The sequence below is a fragment of the Mastigoproctus giganteus genome, chromosome 4, assembly GCF_048544385.1.
Source record: "Mastigoproctus giganteus isolate SK-2022 chromosome 4, ASM4854438v1, whole genome shotgun sequence".
Taxonomy (NCBI): Eukaryota; Metazoa; Arthropoda; class Arachnida; order Uropygi; family Thelyphonidae; genus Mastigoproctus; species Mastigoproctus giganteus.
This window is the reverse complement of record NC_143578.1, coordinates 184,047,302-184,071,048: the sequence shown is the minus strand read 5'-3', so window position 1 is coordinate 184,071,048 and position 23,747 is coordinate 184,047,302. Positions and strand designations below refer to the sequence as shown.

The window sequence follows — 23,747 nt, the reverse complement described above, 5'->3', positions numbered from 1 at the left end:
TAATGTTCAAGTTATCTGTGAACTCCGGAAATTTTCAAACGTGCTCAATAATTTATAGAAGACTGGGATGTGTATCTTCTGTGTATTTGGGACTTCGAAATGAAGTCCATTTCGAAGTCTCAGACATAAAGATAAGTTCTCATCGGTCACTTACAGCGGGTATTAATTACTTTAATAAAAACTAGTAGCTTGGCAGGCGTCCTTACCTCAGTTCTATGGGAAAATGAAAACTGGCTATGACTTTGAAGAGAAGCGTTTCCGGACCTATTTCCATATGAACTTTTTTTCATCCCTATGCTCAGTAGAACGTGCGCCCAAAGTTTGATGAGAGCTTAAAAAAAAACACCCTGTATTGTTGATCTTCTCCTTGAATGTCCAATCTCCAGGTCTTCTTCCCTGCCTTCAACCCACACACAGTAATAAGTATTATAGGTTATAATGCCTCTAAGGTAATTCGCGTGCACTCCTGGTGTATTTTGCCTACTAGTTATTCATTGTATGGAATGTTGCTAACTGTGACTTCAAAAGTAATCCACCCTTTCTCGTTTTTAGCTGTAAATGGATTTATTTCAATGTTTCCTCGTGTTTGCTGATACTTTCTGGAAAGGATGGTTTGTTCCCTCTTCCCCAACTCACTGTTTTTCTTCTAATACCTTTGACTGCAGATACGTTTCATTATTTTACAGAAAATGCAACACCCCAACTGTATACAGTTGTGACATGAGAATAAAGGAGTTGATGCAGGTCAAAAGTTCCGCCGCTCCATCTTGTGTATTGTCCTCGAATGTTTGAGTTTAACGGTAGGTTTTCATTTAATTTGTGGTTCTAAGGTATGACAAACAGAACCATGGAAAATTTGTGTTACTACAAAAAAATAAAATAAAAAATATATAAATAAACAAATCTGAGCGCCCTCAGCAATGAGGTAGGAAGAGGCAGTTCCAGTTGTAGTTTTACTCATACCCACCTACCATAAACGTGTCCATTTTCCAGAAATGGATGTTAGCCCACTGTTTAGAAGACAATCGATATATTTTAATTCATATTTTCAATGCGAAATGTTAATACATCCGCATTGAAAATAATAAATATTCTGTTTTGGCACAGCTAAATCGGATCACAAAAGTTTACTGGATGAAATACAAGAACATTGCCGTATTTGTTTTTACCTCTGGCTGAACGACATACTGTTTTGAATAGTTTAATATGGAGTATTAAAAGAGTTTTTTTCATCTAATATCTCTTCTAAAAATTAGTTTCACGAAATATCACGTGCTGGATTATTAAAGAAATTATTTCTCTCCATTTTTACACGAATTACTGTAATATTAAAACCTATCGGGAAATTTTTCTGGTAAAATACTCACTTCAGAAAATAGCATATTATAAATTTATAAATATACAAAAGGAGATCCTTAAAATATTCGAGTTTTTAACATTATCACAAATGTCACAAGAAACTATTAATACAAAAATAGTAATATATATAATCAAACAGATTTCACCATTAGCAACCATCTCTAATTTAGACACGAAAGAAATGAGTTTTTTTGTTTGAGTTGTGTCTGGGCGTACCTATCAGGGGGCAAAAGGCAAAATAATAGAAACACCCGTAATAAGAGTTACAGGTAGCACTAATATGATGTCGGACCACCATTTACTTTTAAAACAGCTTGTATTACACGCAAATGGCAGAACGCTTCAAGCTCCGTGAGTGAGGAGGGTAAAGCAAATCTGCTTCTCACTCTTCTCTCCAAATATGCCTGCAGTGGATAGTTAATGTGGTGATGGTGCAGGCCAGGGGAGATGCGTAGCCTCGGTTTCATGTTCCTCAAACCAAGATTAGACCAATCCGGCTGTGTGTGTGTATTGGAGATTATCGTCTCGAAACGTGGCATCGTTTGTGGAAAACAATGTATACGCCATGGGATGAACCTGGTCACTCAGAACATCAAGGTAATCAGTCTGGCAGTAATTCAGGGTTGCGATAGGACCTAAAGAATAGCAAATATTGCTGCCCAAACCATTGTTGATTCTCCTCCATGTTTGACGGCAGGCACACGACAGTCAGGATAATGCGCTTCCTTTGGCATTCGCCAAACGTCTACTCTACTGATGTCGGATGAAGTGTGAATGAATGATTCTTCTGAAAGCGTGATGTTTTCAATCACAAGTGTCCAGGTGTGTGCGGGCAACATGGAGTCCCAGCAGGGGCCCTGCGGCCATATGGCAGAACATAACAACAGAACCCAACAAAAAAGTGCACATTCAACACACAACACCTTTCTGGCATTTACAAGAGTACTGTATCTGTTCACAGCATACATACGGCGCAGATGTGGGAAACCACAGGTGGCGCCTAACACTATGCACACCATGTCCAGTTTTTGTGCCCCCTTCACCATTGCCTCTTTCTAGCTTTACCATCAGTAACGAGTGACTTGGTAATAGCGGATCTGCCATAAATTTCAGCCTTATGGAGTTCTCACCAAACATTTTTGCTCAAAAATGCATTGCCGAGACTCGCATTAAGTTCAGCAGTTATTTTTGAGATGGTAGTTTTATGTTTTCGGGCCAAAATCCTTTTCATTGTCCGGCGGTTTGTTTTAGTCAGTTTCGATTTTCTGCCAAAATTTCGTTTTCCATGCCTTGATGAATATAAGACATAATTTCCAATACAGTTGGATACATTAAACAAATCAGCAGTGTAGTCACCGATTCTCTTGCTAAAAGTGCACCAACGATTTGACCTCCTTGGAATTCAGGTAGATCAGTCATTTTCTTCATGTACCTTTTTTTTTTATATCACTTCTAAAGAAACATCAGTTTTATCATTTTTTTCTTCACAGTAATACCTGAAAGAAACAACAACAAATATCTGAAAGAAACAACAACAAAAAAAACTATTACTTCATGTTCATAAATGCGTCAGCCATTAACAAAATTACTTTCATATAAGGTCTTTCCATTATTTTGCCTACCCCCGTGTATATAATGTGGTCTGTGTATATTGTTTCCATCTTTATTTGTTGCGTATCATCTTTTTAAACTCCCAATCTCTATTAGCCATTAATGGGTATGTTCAACTTTTATGTACCTAATGCTTATTTACTAATGTTAAATACATATATTTAACTATCGATAATTAAAAGTCGTCCGTGGAAGTTTAATGGTGTCACTGGTTTGGAGAGGTGTTGGTTGAAATCAGTCAGCGATTGGAGAAATTCTTAATGGCCCCCTTCAGTAAGGGACATACTTAGCCGATCCAGGCAAGAGCAAGGAAAAAAGCTGTGTTTTCAGCCCTCACAACATGCAAGTCGACTGGAGAGAGAACATGCTTGTGTAGACATTATAAAAATAATAACCCATATGAATTGGTGTACCTTGTGGAATGATACAGTATTACTCATGTAGTCAGGGGAAGTGTTGGCATTCGAGGTGAGCGGACGTGCTTCGTCAGGGCTCCTCAGTTAAGTGGATTGGATTACTGTTGATTAGTGCTTTTAAACATTTGATTTATTTAGATATTGTTGGATTATTTTGTTATAGGTTTTCCTGTAACAGTTTGATTTTTATAATATTATAGATATAATTTTTTTAAGTTAATTTTCATCGATATTTAGCTAATTTTATAATGGTAGTTACGAGATCTGCCTTAAACACGTCACAGGGTATCGTGACTCACACGGAAATAGCCGATGGCGATTTTCGGATGAGTCATGATTTAATCCGTTGTGGAACCTGTGGAATGTTTTCTAAGGTCGACCTGGTGACTATTCATAGCTCACCTGGGGATTCTTTTCTTTGTGATCGATGTAAGGAGTGCACCGATTTTATATTACAATTTGGTGCACTGATGGAACAATTTAAATCACTGAAAAAACGGGTGCTTGCCCTCGAGAATAATGCATCTGGGAGCTCGTCAGGGACTCAAGACTCCAGCAATCTACCAAGTGATGCACACCCGATTCGGCCTCAAAACAGAAAAACCAAGTGTAAAGTACTCTGGTTAAAAAGGACATTGTTTTATTAGCAAACTCCATTGTCAGGGAAACGGGGAATATTTTTTGTAATAAGGATAGGTGGAACAGAACCAGGGTATGTCTGCCGGGAGCAACTGTTAATGATATCACCAACAGATTGTCAGATTTAAAGGGGGGGTAAAGAGAATATTATTATTCATGTGGGGACTAATGACATTAAACGTACACAATCTGACGATTTGTTGGAAAAATACAGGACCATGCTGAGGAAATATCGCGAGCTAGGCCATAATGTCTATGTGTCTGCAATTCTGCCCAGACACGATAGGAGGGATTATATGTTAAGAGCCTTGTGGATTAACTCAAGACTTGAAGGAATCTGCAAGGCTTTAGGGGGTAAATTTCTATCAGCATGGCCCACACTTGTAGGTAGAAGGAATTTGTTTTGTAGAGACGGGATACACTTAAACAAAGGTGGTGCAAAAGTTTTTGCCAGTATTATTGAGGATACCTTAAAGGTTCAGGGAAACTGCTAGTTAGGGGGGATGTGGGTAATACTGATACGCGTTTATCTGATAATATTGGTCAAAGAAACTGTTGCACATACCTTAAGAGTTCTTATCTGTTACCACAACTGGACGTATTATCTAGATGTTCTGGGGGCAGAAACGTTTCACGTGAGCGGGTAGCAAATATCAGGGAAGAGAGCCTAAAAAACTTTAAGGGTTGTGTTAGGGTTGTTAAATATACAAGAACAGTAAATCTTAATTGTTTATACAGTAACGTTAGAAGTGTCGTCAATAAAATGAGCGAATTCGAACTGCTGGTTAAAACAAGTAACGCAGACATAATAGGGCTTACGGAGACGTGGTGCCACCCGGAAATTGGGGATGATGAGTTTCAGTACGGCTTGTATAATGTATTTAGGAAGGATAGGTTAGACAGAAGGGGTGGTGGGGTAATGCTTCTTATCAGAAGCAGCCTGAGTGCGACGATAGCTTTCCCGGATTCAGACGTTTCACATGCTAGTGTAGAATCTGTATGGTGTGAGATAGTTGGAAACAAAGGTATAATGCGAGTAGGAGTAATCTACAGACCAGGTGATTGTGAAGATTATGACGAATGCCTCTATATGCAAATGGAATGGGCAAGTAAGCGTCAATGTCTTATTATAGGTGATTTCAACTTGCCTCTAATTGATTGGAGTAAATGGGAAGGAAACCCGACATGGGGAACAAAATTTTTAAATCAACTAGATGACTGTTATTTGTATCAACATGTCAGGGAAAGTACTAGAGAAAAGAATATCCTAGACCTCATCATCACCCATGAATCAGATGACATAACAGGGCTGACAGTAGGGGAACCAGTAGCAGGAAGTGATCACGGAGTTCTACGGTTGATAATGATAAGATAGGTAGCAGCAGTTAAAGGCAAAGGAATGGGTTTTAATTTCAGAAAAGGAAATTACGATGCCTTAAGGTACTACATGGCCTGTATTAACTGGGTAGATGTCGCGCAGAGGATGAATACAATTGAACTGTGGTATGCTTTTAAAACATTAATCACGGATGCCTTGAATGTATATATATCATTTAAAAAAATACTCCATGAGGAGGGTTCCCAGTTGGATGAATAGTGAAGTTGCCACATTACTTGAGCAGAAAAAGGTGGCATGGAAAGGTTACAGAGCAATAAAAAGTACTGAAGCCTATAACAGCTACAAGGTGATGTGTAATAGAGCCACAGAAAAGGTTCGACAAGCAAAGGCAGTTTATGAGAAATCACTAGCAAACAGGGCAAAGAGGGGGGGGGGGGGTGATAAAGAATTCTTCACATATATAAATGCCAAGAAGAGCAGGACAAACCAGATCGGACCTTTACGTAAGGGAAAGGGGATAGTAATAAATACACCAGCTGCCGTTGCAGACGAACTCAACAGTTATTTTGCATCGATATTTACAAATGAAAAACCTTTTGTGGCAATGGGAAATTGTGGGAGCGAAGTTGAAAAATATGTAATTAATGATATTGAAATTTCGCAAGATTATATAATTAAAAAACTTTCGAGCCTACAGACCAGTAAGGCTCCTGGAGTTAATGGAATATACCCTATAATCTTAAAGGAGGCGGGAAGCGAGTGCATTGAACCATTGAGGCTAATTATGCGAGCATCACTAGACTCTGGGGAGATTCCCTTGGATTGGAAAAGTGCAAATGTATCTCCCACACATAAGGGTGGCTCTAAAAGTGAAGTTGGAAATTATCGACCTGTCAGTCTGAGTTCAGTAGTAGGAAAAATCATGGAGGCAATGATCAAGGGTGGAATTCAGGATCATTTGGATCGAATTGAAATTCTCAAGGATACTCAGCATGGTTTTGTAAAGGGAAAATCATGTTTAACAAATCTGGTTCGCTATTTCGAAAGGGTCACTCACGAGCTGGATTTAGGGAATAATTTCGACATTGTTTATTTAGATTTCAGCAAAGCTTTTGACTCAGTCCCACCTGAGCGGTTGCTTTATAAGCTGAAACAGGTTGGAATCACTGGGAAAATCCTTAGATGGATAGAAGGATGGCTTCAGGGCAGGAGGCAGAGGGTTGTGATAAATGGCTATTCCTCAGATTGGGTTGATGTAAGAAGTGGGGTTCCCCAAGGATCAGTATTAGGACCACTGTTGTTTTTAATTTTTATAAACGACATTGATGAAGGGATAGAGGGCGTGATGTCTAAATTTGCAGATGATGTTAAAATTGGTAGAGTAGTTAATGATCACTGTCAAGCTGAGCTTCTTCAGAGAGACCTAGATAGACTTAAAGAATGGTCAGAAAAATGGCAGCTGTGCTTTAATCCAACAAAGTGTAAGGTATTACACCTGGGAAACAGTAATCCCAAAAAAACCTATTCACTTAGTGGAGTTCAACTAAACCCAGTACTGGAGGAAAGGGACTTGGGTGTTACGATACGGTCAGACATGAAATTCTCTGAGCATTGTAAACAGGTTGCAAGGAAGGCCCATGGTGTCCTATCGATGATCTATCGAACTTTTGCAAGTAGAGATAGGGACGTGATAATCCCATTATATAAGGCTTATGTTAGACCACACTTGGAATACTGTGTTCAAGTATGGAGACCGCATCTAAAGAAAGACATCGAGCTTCTTGAAAGGGTGCAAAGAAGGGTAACTCGCCTGGTGAGATCGGCAAAAGGGCGTCCTTATGAAGAAAGACTTCGAATATGTGGGTTGCAGAGTTTGGAAACTAGACACCTTAGAGGAGATTTGATTGAGGTGTTTAAGGCTCTGAGAGGCATCAGTAAAATGAATGAGGACAAAAAGAACTAGGGGACATAAATTCAAGTTACGGGGGGGTTGGTTTGGTTTTTTTTTTTTTTTTTTTTTTTAGGAGCATTAGCAACTAAGGCCATATTGCTCCGGGATATGCGGTGGTCATTCCCTGACCTTTCCGCATCTGGTGGTGACGGGCTCGAACCCCGGTCTAATCAAGAAGCGTGTGCTACGCACTGCTGCTCCTTCCCACCTGGCTACGGAGGCGCCTTACGGGGGGGAAATGTTTAGATTGGACTGCAGGAAGTTTTATTTTAGTCAGCGAGTTATAAATTACTGGAATAAGTTGCCTACATAGGTGGTAGAGGCTGACAGTTTGGGGAAATTCAAAGGTCATCTGGATAGTACCTTCGGGTCAGGGAAGCGCACAGGAAGATAGGTTTAATTTCCTTTTCTTTTATTAATTATTATTATGTATATAAAGTGCTTAGCATCATATTATTATTATTAATATTAATTAATATTATTATTAATTATTATTATTATTTATTTATTTATTTATTATTTTTTTTTTATCATTGTTTTATTCGTTTTTTTTTTTTTTTTTTTTTGGCTGGTGCAGCATAAGCCATAGGCTTTCTTGCACCATGCGGCCATTACTAATACTAATAGTCGATGCTCCAAAACAACAGCAATAAAAGCCAATTACAAAACATGGTGTTCATAGTAGGTTTAATGTATGCATCTGATATGTGGTACGGTGAATGTTAGACAGGTTAGCACACATGCGTAATGCGCCTGTTGTCTTCACCATGTCTGTTGATCCATCCGCGCGTAATAACTTTGCTCTTAGTGGACAGATTTTCATGAAATATTTTATTTGGGCCTTTTTAAAAGATGTCTTGAGCGATTCCAAATTTCATTGAAATTGAAGAAATAGAAATCTGGTAGTTATTTTATTTTTATCATGCGCATCACATAAGCTTCTATACACTGGATATTGCAGTGAAGCATCGTTGTTCCTTTCCTAAAATAAGTGGAAGGCACAAAGGAGATTTGCATTCTGATTGATTTCTTCCTCTTCAGGAATAAATTTTTAAGCAAACCCTTCAAAAGGGAAGTTTGTGGTCTGGTTACTTCAATTCTTATCGGGCCTATAGTTGAAAAACATTTTGGCATTTCTAACAATCAAAGTTCGTATAAAACATCATTTTCAGTTTGAATGTCAACCAAACTCACTTTTTTCTTCCTAATTTTATTTGGCGTTTGTTTTCAGTTTTTGTTCTGTCAAATTTTGTATATTCTAATTGTTTAAATGCGATTACTCTTTTTTTTTTAGTTTTCTATTTAGAAATTTTCCAGTCTCCTATCCGAATAAATTGTTCTTCATTGCATTGCACAAAACACTAAGAAACCTTGTTCCTACTGTTTTGCGCAGTTTGAGTTTTGTGCGTTTTGAACGCTATCATATGCAAAAGTGACACGTGGTTTTTTAGATCAGCAGATGTATACTCTCCACTGAGCAATTGTCTATGTAATACTCATATTGAATATAATACGAAATATAACAAAAAAGGTCAGCGTATTGTTTCCTCCTATCGAATGATTACTGTTTCTCCTGCCCTTTTTTCTGACCTGAATGGTAATGAGTGGGTGGGAAAAAAAGAAACACAACCTTCAAGTTTCGGTTGTTGATCAAAATCTAACTCAAATGTAGAAGATCTGTAATAACCGGAACTTACATGGCAGAAGATCTGAGTATCTGTTTTTAAGTCTATTTCCAGGTTTCTTGGCCTCATCCCATGGTTTTAGTTGGCCAGTCTTTATACTCTGTAATGGAAATAAAGATGTTTAATTAGTTAGAATCCAAGCAACTAACATCCAAATTAACGCTTTTCATTTATCGCAATTATTGAAGCAAAAGCGCCATCTTTCTATATTATGGCATTCGAAAATGCAACAGCGCCATCTAGTGATATACAGAAACTTACGTTGTATTCTTCCTTAAAGCCGCCACTCCCGGTCATCGTCTTGACGTAGCTGGGCAGATCGGCTACTTCCACGACGTGACTCGCCTCCCTTTTGGCACTATCGTGGGTCAGACAGTTTCCCGCCATCGTGAGATACCAGAGGAGTGCGAAGTGCCTGTGGGACGAAAGGTGAGACCGTTTAGAATGGGAACTTCCCTTCAGTGAACCAGTTAACTGACCTTGCGAGATACTTCCTCCTGCCCGTTACCATGGGGCAAAGTTCAGTACACACAATGGAAATTACCTGGTCCATTATAGAAGCTGACGACAGGTAATCAATATCTAAGGCCAGGTCAACCAGCAATGCTACGGGGAACCGCCATTTTGGGTCGTGATTGTATCGTGACCCAAAGGTGTGCCTTCGTTTTTTGAGGCAGTGGCTGCCGTGGTGTACAGGTGTGACATAGTTCCCATGTGGCTGGCATGACGCAGTTTTCCCGAAGAAACAGGGTTTTAAAATGTTCACGGTAGCGAGTAACGGAGGATTTGGATTTAGTGTTTGCACCAACAGGGAAATTGTTAGTTTGCGTGAACAGTATGGCCAATATTATGCTTTAAATCGATGTAGCCCGCACAGTTATTCTTAGCGATGTCCTACCTTTGTTCTAGGACAAGGTAGTTTACGGACTGAGAGGGGTAGAAAGTAAATCCAAGGGAAGAGATGTTCGCAAAAATATAGGGATACTTTGCCGTCGCAGTATGTTTATATATTATCTTTTGTAATCTGATGTTTCACTTTCTACATGCATAGCACATGTAATAGTTTAGCATATAAAATATCCATTAGGTTCTTGAATAGCACTAAGAGTAAATGATGAAGACATTAGTTTAGTTTTATTGTTTGTATTTTCTGCAAATTAAGTACATTCCGCGGTAAATTTCCAGGTTTTGCTGGATGAAAAACTGCGGTTTCTCGAGGGGAGACCATGTAACCTTTACATAAGACCGACTGTCTCGTCCATAGTGTGAAAAAGTCCATACAGTTTTTTTCTTGTCGTGACAGGATTCGCATCTTTTGATCCAATGTTCGCAGTCTAGAGGGTAAAAAGTCAAAGGTCCTCAGTCAAAAGGGTAATTTTACGATCGCTTGAGGCAACCTCATTGGAGTCACAAACTACCACTAAAGTCAGTATTGACCCTGACAGCTTCCCATCTTTATATGCTGCTCATATATCGTTAACCTCCTCTGAACATATTTCAAGGGTAGGAAGCTTCCTGAAATATGGAACACACATTTTGGAACATTTGGATCCGAATGCATGTTATTTAACTCGGTGCTATCAGGTGCGGTCTACTGAAGATATTTTAAAATAGCGATTAGCTGGCCCTGGCAGAACACTGTCTTAGCCATCATAAAAAGGCAGATGAAGGATGCACCGACACTAGTTGGACACCTTTACCAGAATTCAGAGGTCCCTGAATAATAGATAAGAACTGGATGTTGTATTCTTCCAATATCAAAGCTGCCTGCGATAGTTGACATTCCCGCCCCTAATACAGTATATTCTTGAATATTATGCCCAAAGTAGTATGAGTACTATTTTGGGCTTAAGTCCTGCGCATTATCCAATCAATACTGGAACCCAGACGCTGGACAGTAATGCACCACAAGAAACTTTATACATGCAGTATCTAGGTTCTAAACGTGAGAAATGTTTATGGGCTTTCCCTCCACAACGTGGCCGATTTATTCAGTCTTGGACGAGCGACTATTTTCATGAAACTTGGGTTTTTCGTCCGGCAAACAGGATAGCCCACCGAAGAATAAACGGAAATATATACTCCATATACTGACACCTCGTGGTATTTAATGCACACAGCAACATCGCCACAGCCTTTGTCACTCATCAGGACTTCCATGCGCTGACGACCTAAGCCCTCCGTGACAGTTATGGCTTTGGGCGCAAGTTACATCTCAATCTGCCACTCATTTGTAGAGGTCTAAGTGCAATTCCTTCGGAGAGAGAGAGAGGAGGAATTTCCAAAGTCGTGTTCCAAACGGGGATGCAGTTAGCCGATCTCAGGTGGAGGGGAGAAGAGTCTCAAGTCATAAACTGTGTGTATATGTGTATATATAATGTCATCTAGCTATTAGACGGTTACATTGGGCTCAGGAACATCAACACTGTCCAGCAGTGGAAAGTGAAAGACTGGAAAAATGTTGCATGGTTTGAATAATTTTGATTCCTGCTGTTTCACCTTATGGGAGGGAGCAGAATATGGCGAAAACTGCATTGAGTTCGTGGACCCACCTTACCAGGTGTTAAAAGCGCAGGTGGAGAGTGTTTTATGGGTGCTCGCTGATCTCCCCTTAATATCACTCGAATAACATTTGGAAATTCACAAGTTATCTGTTTCCGACCAAACGCATTCCTTCATGGCTGCAAGGTATGGGAATGAGTTGTTCCAACAGGATAATGCGTTATATCACACAAGACCTGAATTATAAAGAACAGGTTCTAGGAATATGAGAATGAATTCGGAGTACGGCGCCAGCCTCCTCAGTCATCAGATCTCAATCCAGTTCCTCACCTGTGGGATGAGGTAGAACGAACTCTTTGCAGTAGACACCCGTAATCATTCAACTTGCAACTACGAGATGCAATTGGATTAGCATGGACCAGCTTCCCCGTGGTGGACTTTTGATACCTCGAAAACCTACCACAGGGATGCCCAAGGAAGGTTACCACCATGAGTTTAAGCCATGACGAATCCCGGTTTTCTGAGGGCTAAATGGAGGGGAGGGAAGGCACTTATTCATTATTAAGTAGGTGTACCTAATAAAGTGGCTACTCGATGTATAATAATTTCCTTGAGTCACTTCTGTCCCATCCCATTCATGAAAAGCAGAACCGCAAAGGATGTGATTTGAATTGCACTCGGGTTCTTTCCACGGTGTGGGAAGTAAATGGAAAAATAAGCCGGCTGCCATTTTTATCATTATTATTTTCTGTTATCCTTTTGTTTTTATTTTCCTCCTGAAAATCACCTTGTCCACTCGTTCTTAGACATCGCTCCTTGCTAAATACGAGCATATACGTAATTTCTTTATGGAGCCTACAGTCACCGCTGACAGATTTTGTTTTACAACTTTCTTCATCCCGCTACAGGAAGAAAGTGAAACTTATAGTCAAAATTTGTTTTTTTAAGATTTTACAGGAAGCCGGCAAATTCTATCGTTACTTTTACCAGAATTGAGCATTAAAAGTTTAAATATAAATGGACAAAATAATTCTGGTTTAAGAAATTTCTAATGTTCGCAGTCGATTAGGAAATAAAGAAGAATCGGCATCTTCAATAGAAAATTTAAGTAATTACACAGGCACATAGCAAATCAAACGTACGTACTTGGCTGTCTTCATTATGCAAACCACTTTTATAGCTGAGCTTTACACCCTGGAAGATAGCTGCGGAGGCGTTGGATCTACTACTAACAAAATTAAATGGACTGGTTTTAAATATTAAACGCCGTGCTCGATGTCATTCTTAATGACTGAAAATATGGCCACAATTACTTAAATCAAATTACGGAAACGGGAAGTAGGAAATCCGTTCGTGTCCTGTTTCCAAGGCGATAAATGTCTGATTTCATTGAATGCCAGCCAAATTTTCCGAAAAAAAAAAACTGCGATGGAATTGCGATGTCTTAATTATGACTTCCTTTTGAGGAAGTCAAGGAATTGAAATGGTCTGCACGATTAAAATTGTAAACTTTCTAAAATGTGTTAGAAGAAATGCATACGATTACAGGAAACGTTGCGTCAAAAATCTCCTAAATAAACAAAATCAACAAGCTTTTTGAAATTGTATTGAAGTTGGGAATTATTGTTCTAACATGAAGTTTCCCAAATGTATTTGGGCACGTTAATCTCTGAGCAGACGTTAATAAACTTGTACACTTTGTGATTGATTGATTTTTTATTTTTAAATTCTTTTAATAACACCTTATCACCAAAATTCATCGGAAACCCCTAGTCCAATTCTGTATCAAGAGATAATTTAACCACATCAGTACATTCTCATGACCATGTTTTGTTAAAAAAATCCCATAGATATGATGGATACGCATTTCCTTTTCTTCGTTGAAATGAAAATACGACTCGTAGTATCACATGAGCTAAAGAAATTAGGGCTTACGATCGTGAATTTTTTATCCTTTGATACAGCCCTACTCCCGAAGGGCCCCAACGAGTTTATATCTTCAATTTTAGCTGTTAAGGAAGGCCGAAATACCAGCCAACTACTGGCTGCGAATTTTCCCACAGCGCCACAAGCGGAGTTACACTACTCCATAATCAGAACCAAATCCCACTGTACGTAGTCGGTATTATATAGTGATGAGCATCGAATGTTTAAAATCGATTATAAATCATTCGATTAGAGATCGGTGGATTTCCATAATCTTTCGAATGTACTCATATAGATTTATTTGCCTATTTTAGAGCTTTAATATTTGCTTGGCTAAAGCATCCACGACACACACACACACGTGACTTTATATAATCATAAAACACGCGTGACTTTTTATATAATCCTAAAATCTAATTATCCATATATTGCTATATATATACGAGGTCTATATACGTTGTGGCAGCGTTTGTCACAACGTATGCAAAAGTGACTGTTACGAACTTATCCGAATAACACGAAAATTTCATGAAAAATATCTGCATGAGCTGGCTGGGTAGTTTTTTTTTTTTTTTGCTATAATAAATAAATAACATTTAACAAATTAGTATTCACAAAGTGATCTAATAATGTGCATTTTCCTAATTAATATCATTTAATTAAAAATTAATTTGTTAAAAGATGCAATACAGAAGATGTATATTATACGCGAAAAAATTTTCAGATTCTTTTATACTGGCTGTCGGAAACAGTTACAATTAAGCTGCAAACTCCTCTAGCCACCTGGGGGCCAAAGCAGAATGTAAAAAAAAAAAAAAAAAAAAAAAAAAAAATTTTTTTTTTTTTTACTTCTGGCAGCGAACACGGAAGTTTAAAAGTTTAGCAGAATTGGTGACGTTGTTAATATACTTGTGAGGCCCACATTTTGTACATAATTTGATAACATTATAAATAATGTACAGTCACTTCGTCCAGAGATGTTATTAATAATTAGATTGCGAAATTGTAAAAGCGGAGGCCGGTGTGGATATAGGGAGGGGATCTGCACGTCCTGCAGTAAGTTCTGTGTTTAGGCCAGTTGACTCATCGCTAACTGGTTAATATTACCCAGTCGTGATTGTCGAATAAATTATTCTCAACTAAAAGAACACGATTTTATTTTTATTATCGTATTATCGAATATGTTTAGCGCTATACGTGGCACGCAAGAAAGTGAATTCATTGGAGCATTATCATCACATTTACAAGTTAGATGGGCATCTTTTTTTTGGTTCTTGTTCTCCCAAAACATTTTCATTGGTGTTCCGGCGTATAATACTCGATGAATGAATTCTGCGATGCGTATTGAACCGATTTATCGAGCATGTAGTCCAGCGTTTCTTAACTACGTTGTCCGGCCCTGAGATTGCGGAAGTACTGCAAGGGGTGCAGAGCGCTCAGCTTAAAATCGTCGCTTTTTAAACTCATATTCACAAAAGGGCAGGGGCGTATGGATATCTCGAGAGTTTCGGGTGTGTGTTGGGAGAAAAAGGTCAAGGACCACTGAATCAGGCCATCTCCTTAGCAACGTGTGTAAAGTCATCACTGTCCGCCTGTCACGTAATGTTGCTACAGTATTTCCTAAAATTTAGTAACTATTTCTCATAGGCCTTTTAGTTTTGCAAAACACGCACGGACTTTGTTCAGCGCATCTCTGAGATGCTCACTGAATGGAATACTCTCTTTGATATATCGCATCTGAAGGGTGATTTGAACATCAAATCACCCTTCAGATGAGATACAAATTTCCATTTTCTGGCGGGTCCTTTGGTTCTGTGAACTTTTGTAATTTTTTGTTTCCTTCTGCACGCTTTAAAACATGCAGATGCCAAATTTGGGATAAAACAAACTCATAATTTGGACTGCAGAGACTTCTGAAAAGGAAAAATTAAATTACTTATAAGGGATAATGTATACCTTACTGACATATACTTGGCGATGAAGATAGGATTGCACATACATAGCTTTTTAAAGCCGCTGTACAAGCCTCATTAATTTAATCATCATTTAAGTTTTGATATTTAGGGTTAATTCTTAAAAAAAAAAAGTTGTTTTCCTGAGAAATATACTAGGAATGGACAAAATAATAGAGACACCTGTGATAAGAGAGTTACAAGTGTGCACTAATATGGTGTCGAGCAACCCTTTGCTTTTAAAACAGCTTGTATTCTACGTTGGAATAGATACAAATAAATCCTAAACCGTCTTAAGAGGAATACTGGATGTTTCTTCCAGTATTCCTCTTCAGTAACAGTTCAAGAACTTTGAGTGGCGAAAGTGGAGGAAATCTGATTCGTACTCTCTTCTCTATGTATGCCCACAATGGTTCAATAACGTTTAAGTCCTTGCATCCCATGAGAGATGCTTAGCCTCAGTTTCAGTCTCAAACTACGGTTGGACGTATCTAGCTGTGTGTATTGGAGCATTATCATCTTCAAACATGGCGTCGTTTGTGGAAAACCTTGTCTGCACCATGGGATGAACCTTGTCACTCAGAATATCATGGTAATCAGCGGCAGTAATTCTCCCGTTCAGGATGATGATGGGATCTTTTTTTTTTTTTTTTTTTTTTTTTTGATTTGATAGTTGTTGGCGCATCGGCTTCTGTGGCCATATTGCACCTCCCAAGGTTTTTGCAGTACTTTGATCCAAGCCCGAGGCGGGAATCGAACCCGCGACCTTTGGGTTGCCGGACAGGTACTTTACCCACTCGGCTAGCCCGGTCGGCATGATGGGATCAAAAGAATACCAAGATGTTACTGCCCAAACCATTGTTGATTCTCCGCCTCCATGTTTGATGGTTGGCACAAGATAGTCAGGATGATGCGCTTCCTTTGGCATTCACTAAACGTTAACCCTCCCTGGCGTTTGAAAAAAGTGAGTGATGATTCATCTTAACGTATCACATGTTTCCAATCATCAAGTCCAGTTTTTGTGCTTCTTACACCACTGCTTCCTTTTTTATAGCATTGCCATCAGTAACGAGTGGTTTGCCAATAGCGGCTCTGCCATAAATTTCAGCTTTATGAAGTTCTCACCGAATTGCTTTACTAGACACTGGATTGCGGAGAGTAATTTTAAGTTCGGCAGTTATTTTTGAGACAGTTTTATATTTTTGGGCTAAAATCCTTTTCATTGTCCGGCAGTCTGTTTCGTTCATTTTCTATTTTTGCCACAATCTGTCCTACCAGATTTTGTTTTTCCATGCTTGGTGAATGCAGACATCACTTTCGATGCAGAGCAACTGCATCTCCGATGCCTCTGCTAAATGTGCACCAACAGTTTTGGCCCCTTTGAAATTCGGCTGGTCGGTTATTTTCTTCGTGTACTTTTCATATGACCTCTTAATAAACATCGGCTTTCCTTCAGTACTCCCTGCAAAAAACAAACAAACAAACAAAAAAAAAAGTGACCACTTCATGTTCATAAATATGTCATACAGCCATTACAAAAACTATTACTTTCGTATCAGATTTTTCTTTTATTTTGTCCACCGTTGTATATATAACTGCCAAAGAAATAGCTTAATCGTTGCGCGCGAAATGCAAATACAATTCCATGATTTAATTTGTCTTTACGAAAATGAATGAGTTTGTAGGAAGGACAGTAAAGGTCTCTCTTTTTCATTTAATTGAATGCTCAGTGAGATGACACGCCTCATGTTGAAAATATTACTCATTAGAAATGTATGGTATCCTAGTGGAACTGTTGTCGTTGTTTAATCATTAGAGGTAACTCATCAAGTGTAAAACTTAAATGTATATTTCAACTTAAACAAATGGCGAATACTGTCGCACTTATTATTTCATGTTCAGTAAAATCTGCCGAGAAAGGTTTTGCAGAAAGAAATAATAGCAAATCATGTCATAGAGTACTTAGGAGGAATGCCAGCTAGTGAAATTAAAGGCAAAATTACGATGGTCATTGACACAAAGAAACTAAATTGGTATTTCTCTCGGTTTTTTTTTTTTTTTTTTTTTTTTACTCTGTCGTTTGCTCCCTCTGGAATGTTGGCTAACCACGCCGTACTTTCAAGAACACAGATGACTGCTCCGAGTACCCTTTTCTTGCCAGAGGTACAGGCAATCACCATCAGTATATATTGTTGGCTCACGAACAAAGTTTTTGCCAAATGAGGAATGAGAACAATGGGGAAGTGGAGTTTGATCTCCTTCAAACAACTCTCCTGATGGTCGCTTTTGTCCCACCCTTGATGAACGTGGACCGGACATGAAAACAAAGTTGCCAGAGATATGGCTGAGTTGCATTCAGACCCTTTCCGCAGAACAGCTGCGTGGGATAAATGAGCAGATAAGAAGGCTCCCTTTTTTATCATTGTTATGCGCTTCAATTCTTTTGAGGTGGCCTTTTCCTTCGCAACCACCTTATCTGTTTTCTGCTGCCCCCATAATTAAAGAATTCCCATTTTCCGAATTTTTTACTGTTTTAACCCTTCTTCTACAGCACCCTCACTTTTATAAAACCGAATTATATCGTTTCCGTACGGTATTTTATAAGAAATAAACCACGGTACTGTACAACATATTGATTTAAAAATTTTTAAATCAGTGTTCAACTTTCTACTACAACTAATAATAAAATGATTCTGGTTTGAGAAATACTAAGATTCACAGGAAATACTAAGGAAGCATCAGCACCCATTATAGAAAAAATGAGAGAGAGAGAGAGAGAGAGAGAGTCAAATATACATACTTGGTTGTCGACATTGCATATACAAACGTTTAGAGCTAAGCTTGAAAGTGGTGAAAGATGACTGAGTTGTCGGAATAAAATATGTGGACTTGGTAACTGCTTTAAATATCCAACACTGTCTGATGTCATTACTAATATTGAGGGCTGACCAGGAGCACCTAGTTCAAATCATGCTTTGAATTGCAAGAATCTTTCCAGTTTTCAAGGTTAAAAATGTCGAATTCTGTTGAATGTTAGCCAAAGAACATTATTTCAGAAAAGCTGAGATGGTGTTGTGGGTCTTTAATTAAGAGTTCCTTCCTGGAAAGTGAAGGGTACCGAAATTAAATGAAGTCTCCGGATCGTCCAACGTCATATGTTTCCTAGAAAGCATTTTAAAGTGTCTCGTGTTGAAATTAGATGAAATTAATCAATTATTCTTCTAACATGAAGTTCTCAGAGTATATTTGAGAAACATTAGTTACCCAGCCGCCGATAATGAACGGGTGTATGCAGTTGTTTTTAACTTCTTTTGAAATGCCCCATAACTTTAACGTTTATTGGAAACTTGCTAGTTTAATTATTCATCGAGAAATATAGTAGCTCGCTCTAATAATTTTAATATAGCTGACCCTGCGTTCTGATTAAGTTCGGCGACGATCTTTAACGTAAGAAAGATACAACATATATCCAGTGATTGGATTATGTTTGAACGGGCTCACTTTGGTTTTAAATTTAAAAAAAAATAGTTTAATTAAAAAAAAAAAAAACCCTTCCAGCTGTTCACGATGAAACAAATATTCGGTCCCAGAAATCACTATATCTTTATCATAATAAAATATTTACTGCTCAAAAAAAAATGGAAAGTGCATGGACAGGAGAACGTTGTTGATGCACACATTTGGTCAGCATTCCATGCGGTTTTTCCGTAAATGAAAATGGAACAGAAGGTTGGAGTATCATATTCCCATGATGGGATGCCATGTAGAAAATAATTGGCATGGATCACGCCAAGCTGTTATGACAGTTTAGTGGGTTTTTCACTTGTCACTCATTTGAAGAGGGCTGGGTTCCAATCCCGTCGTAGACTAGAGGACGTAAAGACTGCTTCGATCGGGAGTGGAGTTAGCTGATCTTAGGTGGAGCGAGTAGGATTTTTCGGTCGGTACAACATATATATCGGTCTTTAAACACAAACTTATGGATTATGATACATGTAGAGGTCATATTAGTACCATATGTGACGGGCGCACTACGACAAAGTAGTCTGTTCCACAGAAGCCCACAAACATCCAACCACGCTATTCCCATGTAGAACATTATGCAAAACCTTCCCCACAATTCTATCTTAAGGTCTTCTGGAAAGTTGACAACAGGTCGAGAGACCATCAGGTAGAAATCACATGGAGGTGCAGAAGGTTTTGCGCGTTTTCCACAGCGCCTCAGTAGCCAGGTGGGAAGGAGCAGCAGTGGGTAGCACACGCTTCTTGATTAGACCGGGGTTCGAGCCCGTCACCACCAAATACGAAGATTGCGGAAAGGTCAGGGAATGACCACCGCATATCCCGGAGCAATATGGCCTTAGTTGCTAATGCTCCTAAAAACCAAACAACAAGCGTTTTCCACAAAGTCAGTACACAGACTACGACGGGCTTCCATGATAAATTTCGCTGTTTTTTTAACATTTTCCTCTCTGAAGAAGTTGTTGAGCATCCTTAAATTTCTGCACCACGAACACTAATGCGTCTCCATTTGAACTTATACCCCATGTGGCAACAGTACAGGATGAGCAATCCTTTCCCATATACTGCATTCATCACGCCCCGAATTGTTTTAGTTTTTTGGGAAGCAAATGATTTATCTTCACCCTACTTCGTGCATGAGATAGCTCATGATCTATAAACTACGTAGATCATGAGCTCTCTGATTTAAAAAAAAAAAAAAAAAAAAAAAATCCTTTTTTTACAGTTACTTTTTTTTCGAGGTCATTGGATCTTTACTGAACAACTACCATATTCAGAAAGTCCGGTATGCTATTCACTTGTAATAGAGCAATAGGTACAACCAAAAGAACGTATTTAAAATAAATTTGTTGTACCAGTAAAATATTTCTTGGAATGGAATGTCCAACCTTTTAAGATTATCTTGCGTCCTTTTTACTGGATTACAACGGCGTGAGTTAAAATTCAATGCAAGACTGCTGGAACAGAATTTTTCTTTCTGTTTACTTTTTGCCCCTCACGCAAATAGCATAGCAGAACCAACCAGTCGATTGTCTTCTGTCGGTCCTGTGATTCAGAAATCCCGAAGTACAAATACGTTTCACGCCTCTAAAAGAATGTCTATCTGTCAGCAGTTACAAGCAACATTAAAATTAAACTAAATTTCTACGAACCTGGGTAGCTGTCGGGCACTAAGCATGACGCTCTGACACTACTACTCATAATAATAGTGCCAGACCATGTTTCCAAGGACACCGATTTCCATGGTAACATAAAGACATCAACAATACAACGTACAGCTGCCGAGTGGAGTATTGAATGGCAGCTGGCAGTGCCCAGAATGGTGTAGGCATAAAGATGTAATAGTTCTGTGTTATGCTTTTAATCGTAGAGTTGAGAAACATCGCAAGACTTCATGGTCATTTCACAGGTGTTAATTCCTTTCGAAATAAGAGGTTGGGCTATTAGAAACACTACGCAAATCCAAGAACAGTTGAATAATTTGCAACGAATTCATTGCTCGTTTTCATAACTTCAGTAACGAAAAAAGATCGATTACTTATTATAAATATAGACAGCAGTGGCGCAATCCAGAATTCTGGACAGTGGAACAATAGAAAACATTCATATACTGTATAAGGGGAGAAAAGTTGTTTTTTTTTATATATATGAGACTTATTACCGATATATTACTCATATACTGTGCTCATATTGTTTGTTCTCATTTTAGAGTTACTGCCAATAGGTCTTAGATAATAATAATAATCTTTCAATTCTTATTCAATAATCATGGCATTCTGCGACAGAAGGAATGAAACATTTGTTACAATCTTTAACTGTTTTTGAAAGGATTAAAGCTCTACCCTTTTTTGGCTAGCTTCTAATCTTTTTTTAATGGTAAACTAGATTAATTTCATTGCGCGCGTCACGTGACAAGTAACTGCGATGACAATCGGAAGTTTGAAAAATGACGCCACCTGTAATAGTTTTGTTAAAAGAAATTAAATAAAAATATTATTAAAATGAAGTTTTTAAAACAATCCAGTTTTATTATTTTTTTTTGGAGGGGGGAGGGCTGCATTAGCACTCTTGCGTTCCCAAATTCCGGACAGTCAGTCCAGGTATATCAGAATATGAAAGTATTGTTGATTTGCTTCCTGTGATCCTATATATTTGACGAAACTCAAGGAAATACGAATTCCGGTCTTCAAAAAAAAAGTTAACTGAAAATTTCACCTGTTAGCTCGTGTTTTATTGAGACCTTCGGTTCGAGTGACACATGGTAAAATCCGGTTTGTTGAAACGTGCATGACTACAGTATGTTGTCTTTCTTAAAAGACACAAGAAGGAAAAGTATAGAAAGCGCAATTTTCCCGCTATATATATATATATATATATATATATATATATATATATATATATATATATATAAGCAGAATTGACTCACTTAAAATATTTCAACAACACAGCTTTATTTGTTTGAAGTTGATTACGTTGTGATTTTTATCTAAGGTTATTACGTGCAAAAATGTCTCCTTTCTTTACAAATTGATAAAGATCGCTTTTTTTTGTAGCGTGACACTTATTCTAAGTGGTCGCCATTATTTTGGCTCATTTCATTCCTTTTAACACTAACGAAAACAATTCCAGGTGGCGTCGTTTTCTTTAATTGCCGATTGTCACCGTCACCATAGTTACTTCTATCACGTGGCGCGAGGGCTCGCAATGAAATTAACATTTCATTAACCTAGTTCCACGTAATAAAAACTAATCTTAAAAAAAAAAAAAAAAAAAAACAGGCCAAAGAGAAAAGTGTAGGAGCGACTTAACCTTTTAAAAATTGTACAACGAACTTCTACGACTCAATGTGGCCGTCCCGGACTATTAACAGAAAATTCATTTTATATTATGATTTTTCATTTGTCTTTCTTAAGAATAACATGCTTATTGAATATGAGCTTCAATTTAATTAAATTTAAAACCAGCTAGCAGTAATTCTACGACGAGTGATAATATTGGTATGCTAACGAAAAATATACACAAATGCATTTTTGTTAGAATTGGTTCGGATGTAGCGTTCTTGATTACAGGTATTGAAGTGGCAATACCAGTTATCAAGAACGCTGCCTCTGGACCATTCCTTTCGGAATCTCCGAGACTGTGCTCCTAGAAATAAACTGAAAACCCAGAAACGACTAAATTTTTTTTGCATTCAGACTGTGTTCAACCTGAGGAATAGTCTGAAAAAAAGAAGGAAGAAAGAGATTTTTATAGCGTCATTATTTCTAACTTGACTTGCATTGTTTTGGTGTATTTGATTCATTTTAATATTAACTAAACGATTCCAAGTGACGTAATTTTCTTTAATTATCGATTGTCACCACAGTTATTCTGTCATGTGATACCTAGTCTCCCCACCCCCCGTCATCCTAAACCAGCTGCTAGTAATTCTAAGAAAATATGCCTGTTTCCTTCCAGGAACAGCGCCCCAGACGTTTGCTTGGGTCGCTTTTAAGATATGCAAACTCTGTTGTCCAGTCCGTCTTTGAAGCCATACACGCATACAAAAAAATGTATGCTCCCTTGTTAAGTGGGTGGCTGTCATAAATAAGAGTTTCAATGACTCTGTTAAGTCCACTTTCCACTGGGTGGCTGTGCCGAAGTATTCGTATTAAAAAAGAAAAAAATCAAGCATGTGTACCATGTGTTGGGATCCCACACTCCTGGGAAATAATGGTTAATTCCAGAGGTCGTAATGTGAGATGTAGATGTTAAAAATAGGATATGGAAGGTAGGCACACTCAGTGACAGGTTGATGGAACAGAATTGGACGAGAAAAGGACCTGGATCCCGTCAAAAGAAGTGTTATTAGTAAGTTGTCTCATAGCGGGCTTGTCACCAGAGTGGACATCCAAAACGAACTGTTCGAAACATCATACGCCAATGGAAGACAGAAGGTAATTAAAATCCAATCCAAATCAGGTAGTCCACCATTAAAGACCTTTCCCACACCAGAGAATGTTGACTTTTGAAACGGATTGTGAGAGGAAATCACAAAGACAACCCTAAAGAGCTGATTCGGGAGACAGTTGACGGGACTGGGATAAGCGTAGGACCAACAACCATCGCAAAAACACTTCGTAGAATGGGTTACCATCGTCGCAGGTCAAAACTCTTTCCCAGCAGCGCGTGTCACCGCCTGTACTCGTGTAGAGGACGGAAGCATTATATATTAAAGCAATGGCAATTTCTCTCGCGTGATGAATCTTGCTGCGTCGTCCAGGCATAAGAAGAACGCGCCTTGGTGTGGGGTATGACCAAAGAACGGTTTCATCCATATTATATATATATCCCCAACAGTTCGTG

At 38.4% G+C, this 23,747-nt stretch overlaps 1 protein-coding gene across 3 annotated transcripts in view; it reads right to left on the bottom strand.

Annotated features, from left to right (window-relative positions):
• The window catches only part of LOC150087241 (receptor-type tyrosine-protein phosphatase mu-like), a 79,391-nt gene that overhangs the window by 29,132 nt on the left and 26,512 nt on the right, over nt 1-23,747 (bottom strand). Inside the window, exons 1-3 of one of the 3 annotated variants that reach the window (XM_090371095.1) lie at nt 18,181-18,274; nt 9,262-9,415; nt 9,013-9,100 (exon numbers count right to left, since the gene is read on the bottom strand). In XM_090371095.1, the coding sequence (XP_090227221.1) occupies nt 9,013-9,100; nt 9,262-9,415; nt 18,181-18,194 (256 nt within the window). In that variant the 5' untranslated portion in view covers nt 18,195-18,274. Of the gene's footprint in view, nt 1-9,012; nt 9,101-9,261; nt 9,416-12,648; nt 12,768-18,180; nt 18,275-23,747 lie in introns of those variants that run through there. The other 2 variants (XM_090371094.1, XM_090371096.1) reach the window with 2 other exon arrangements.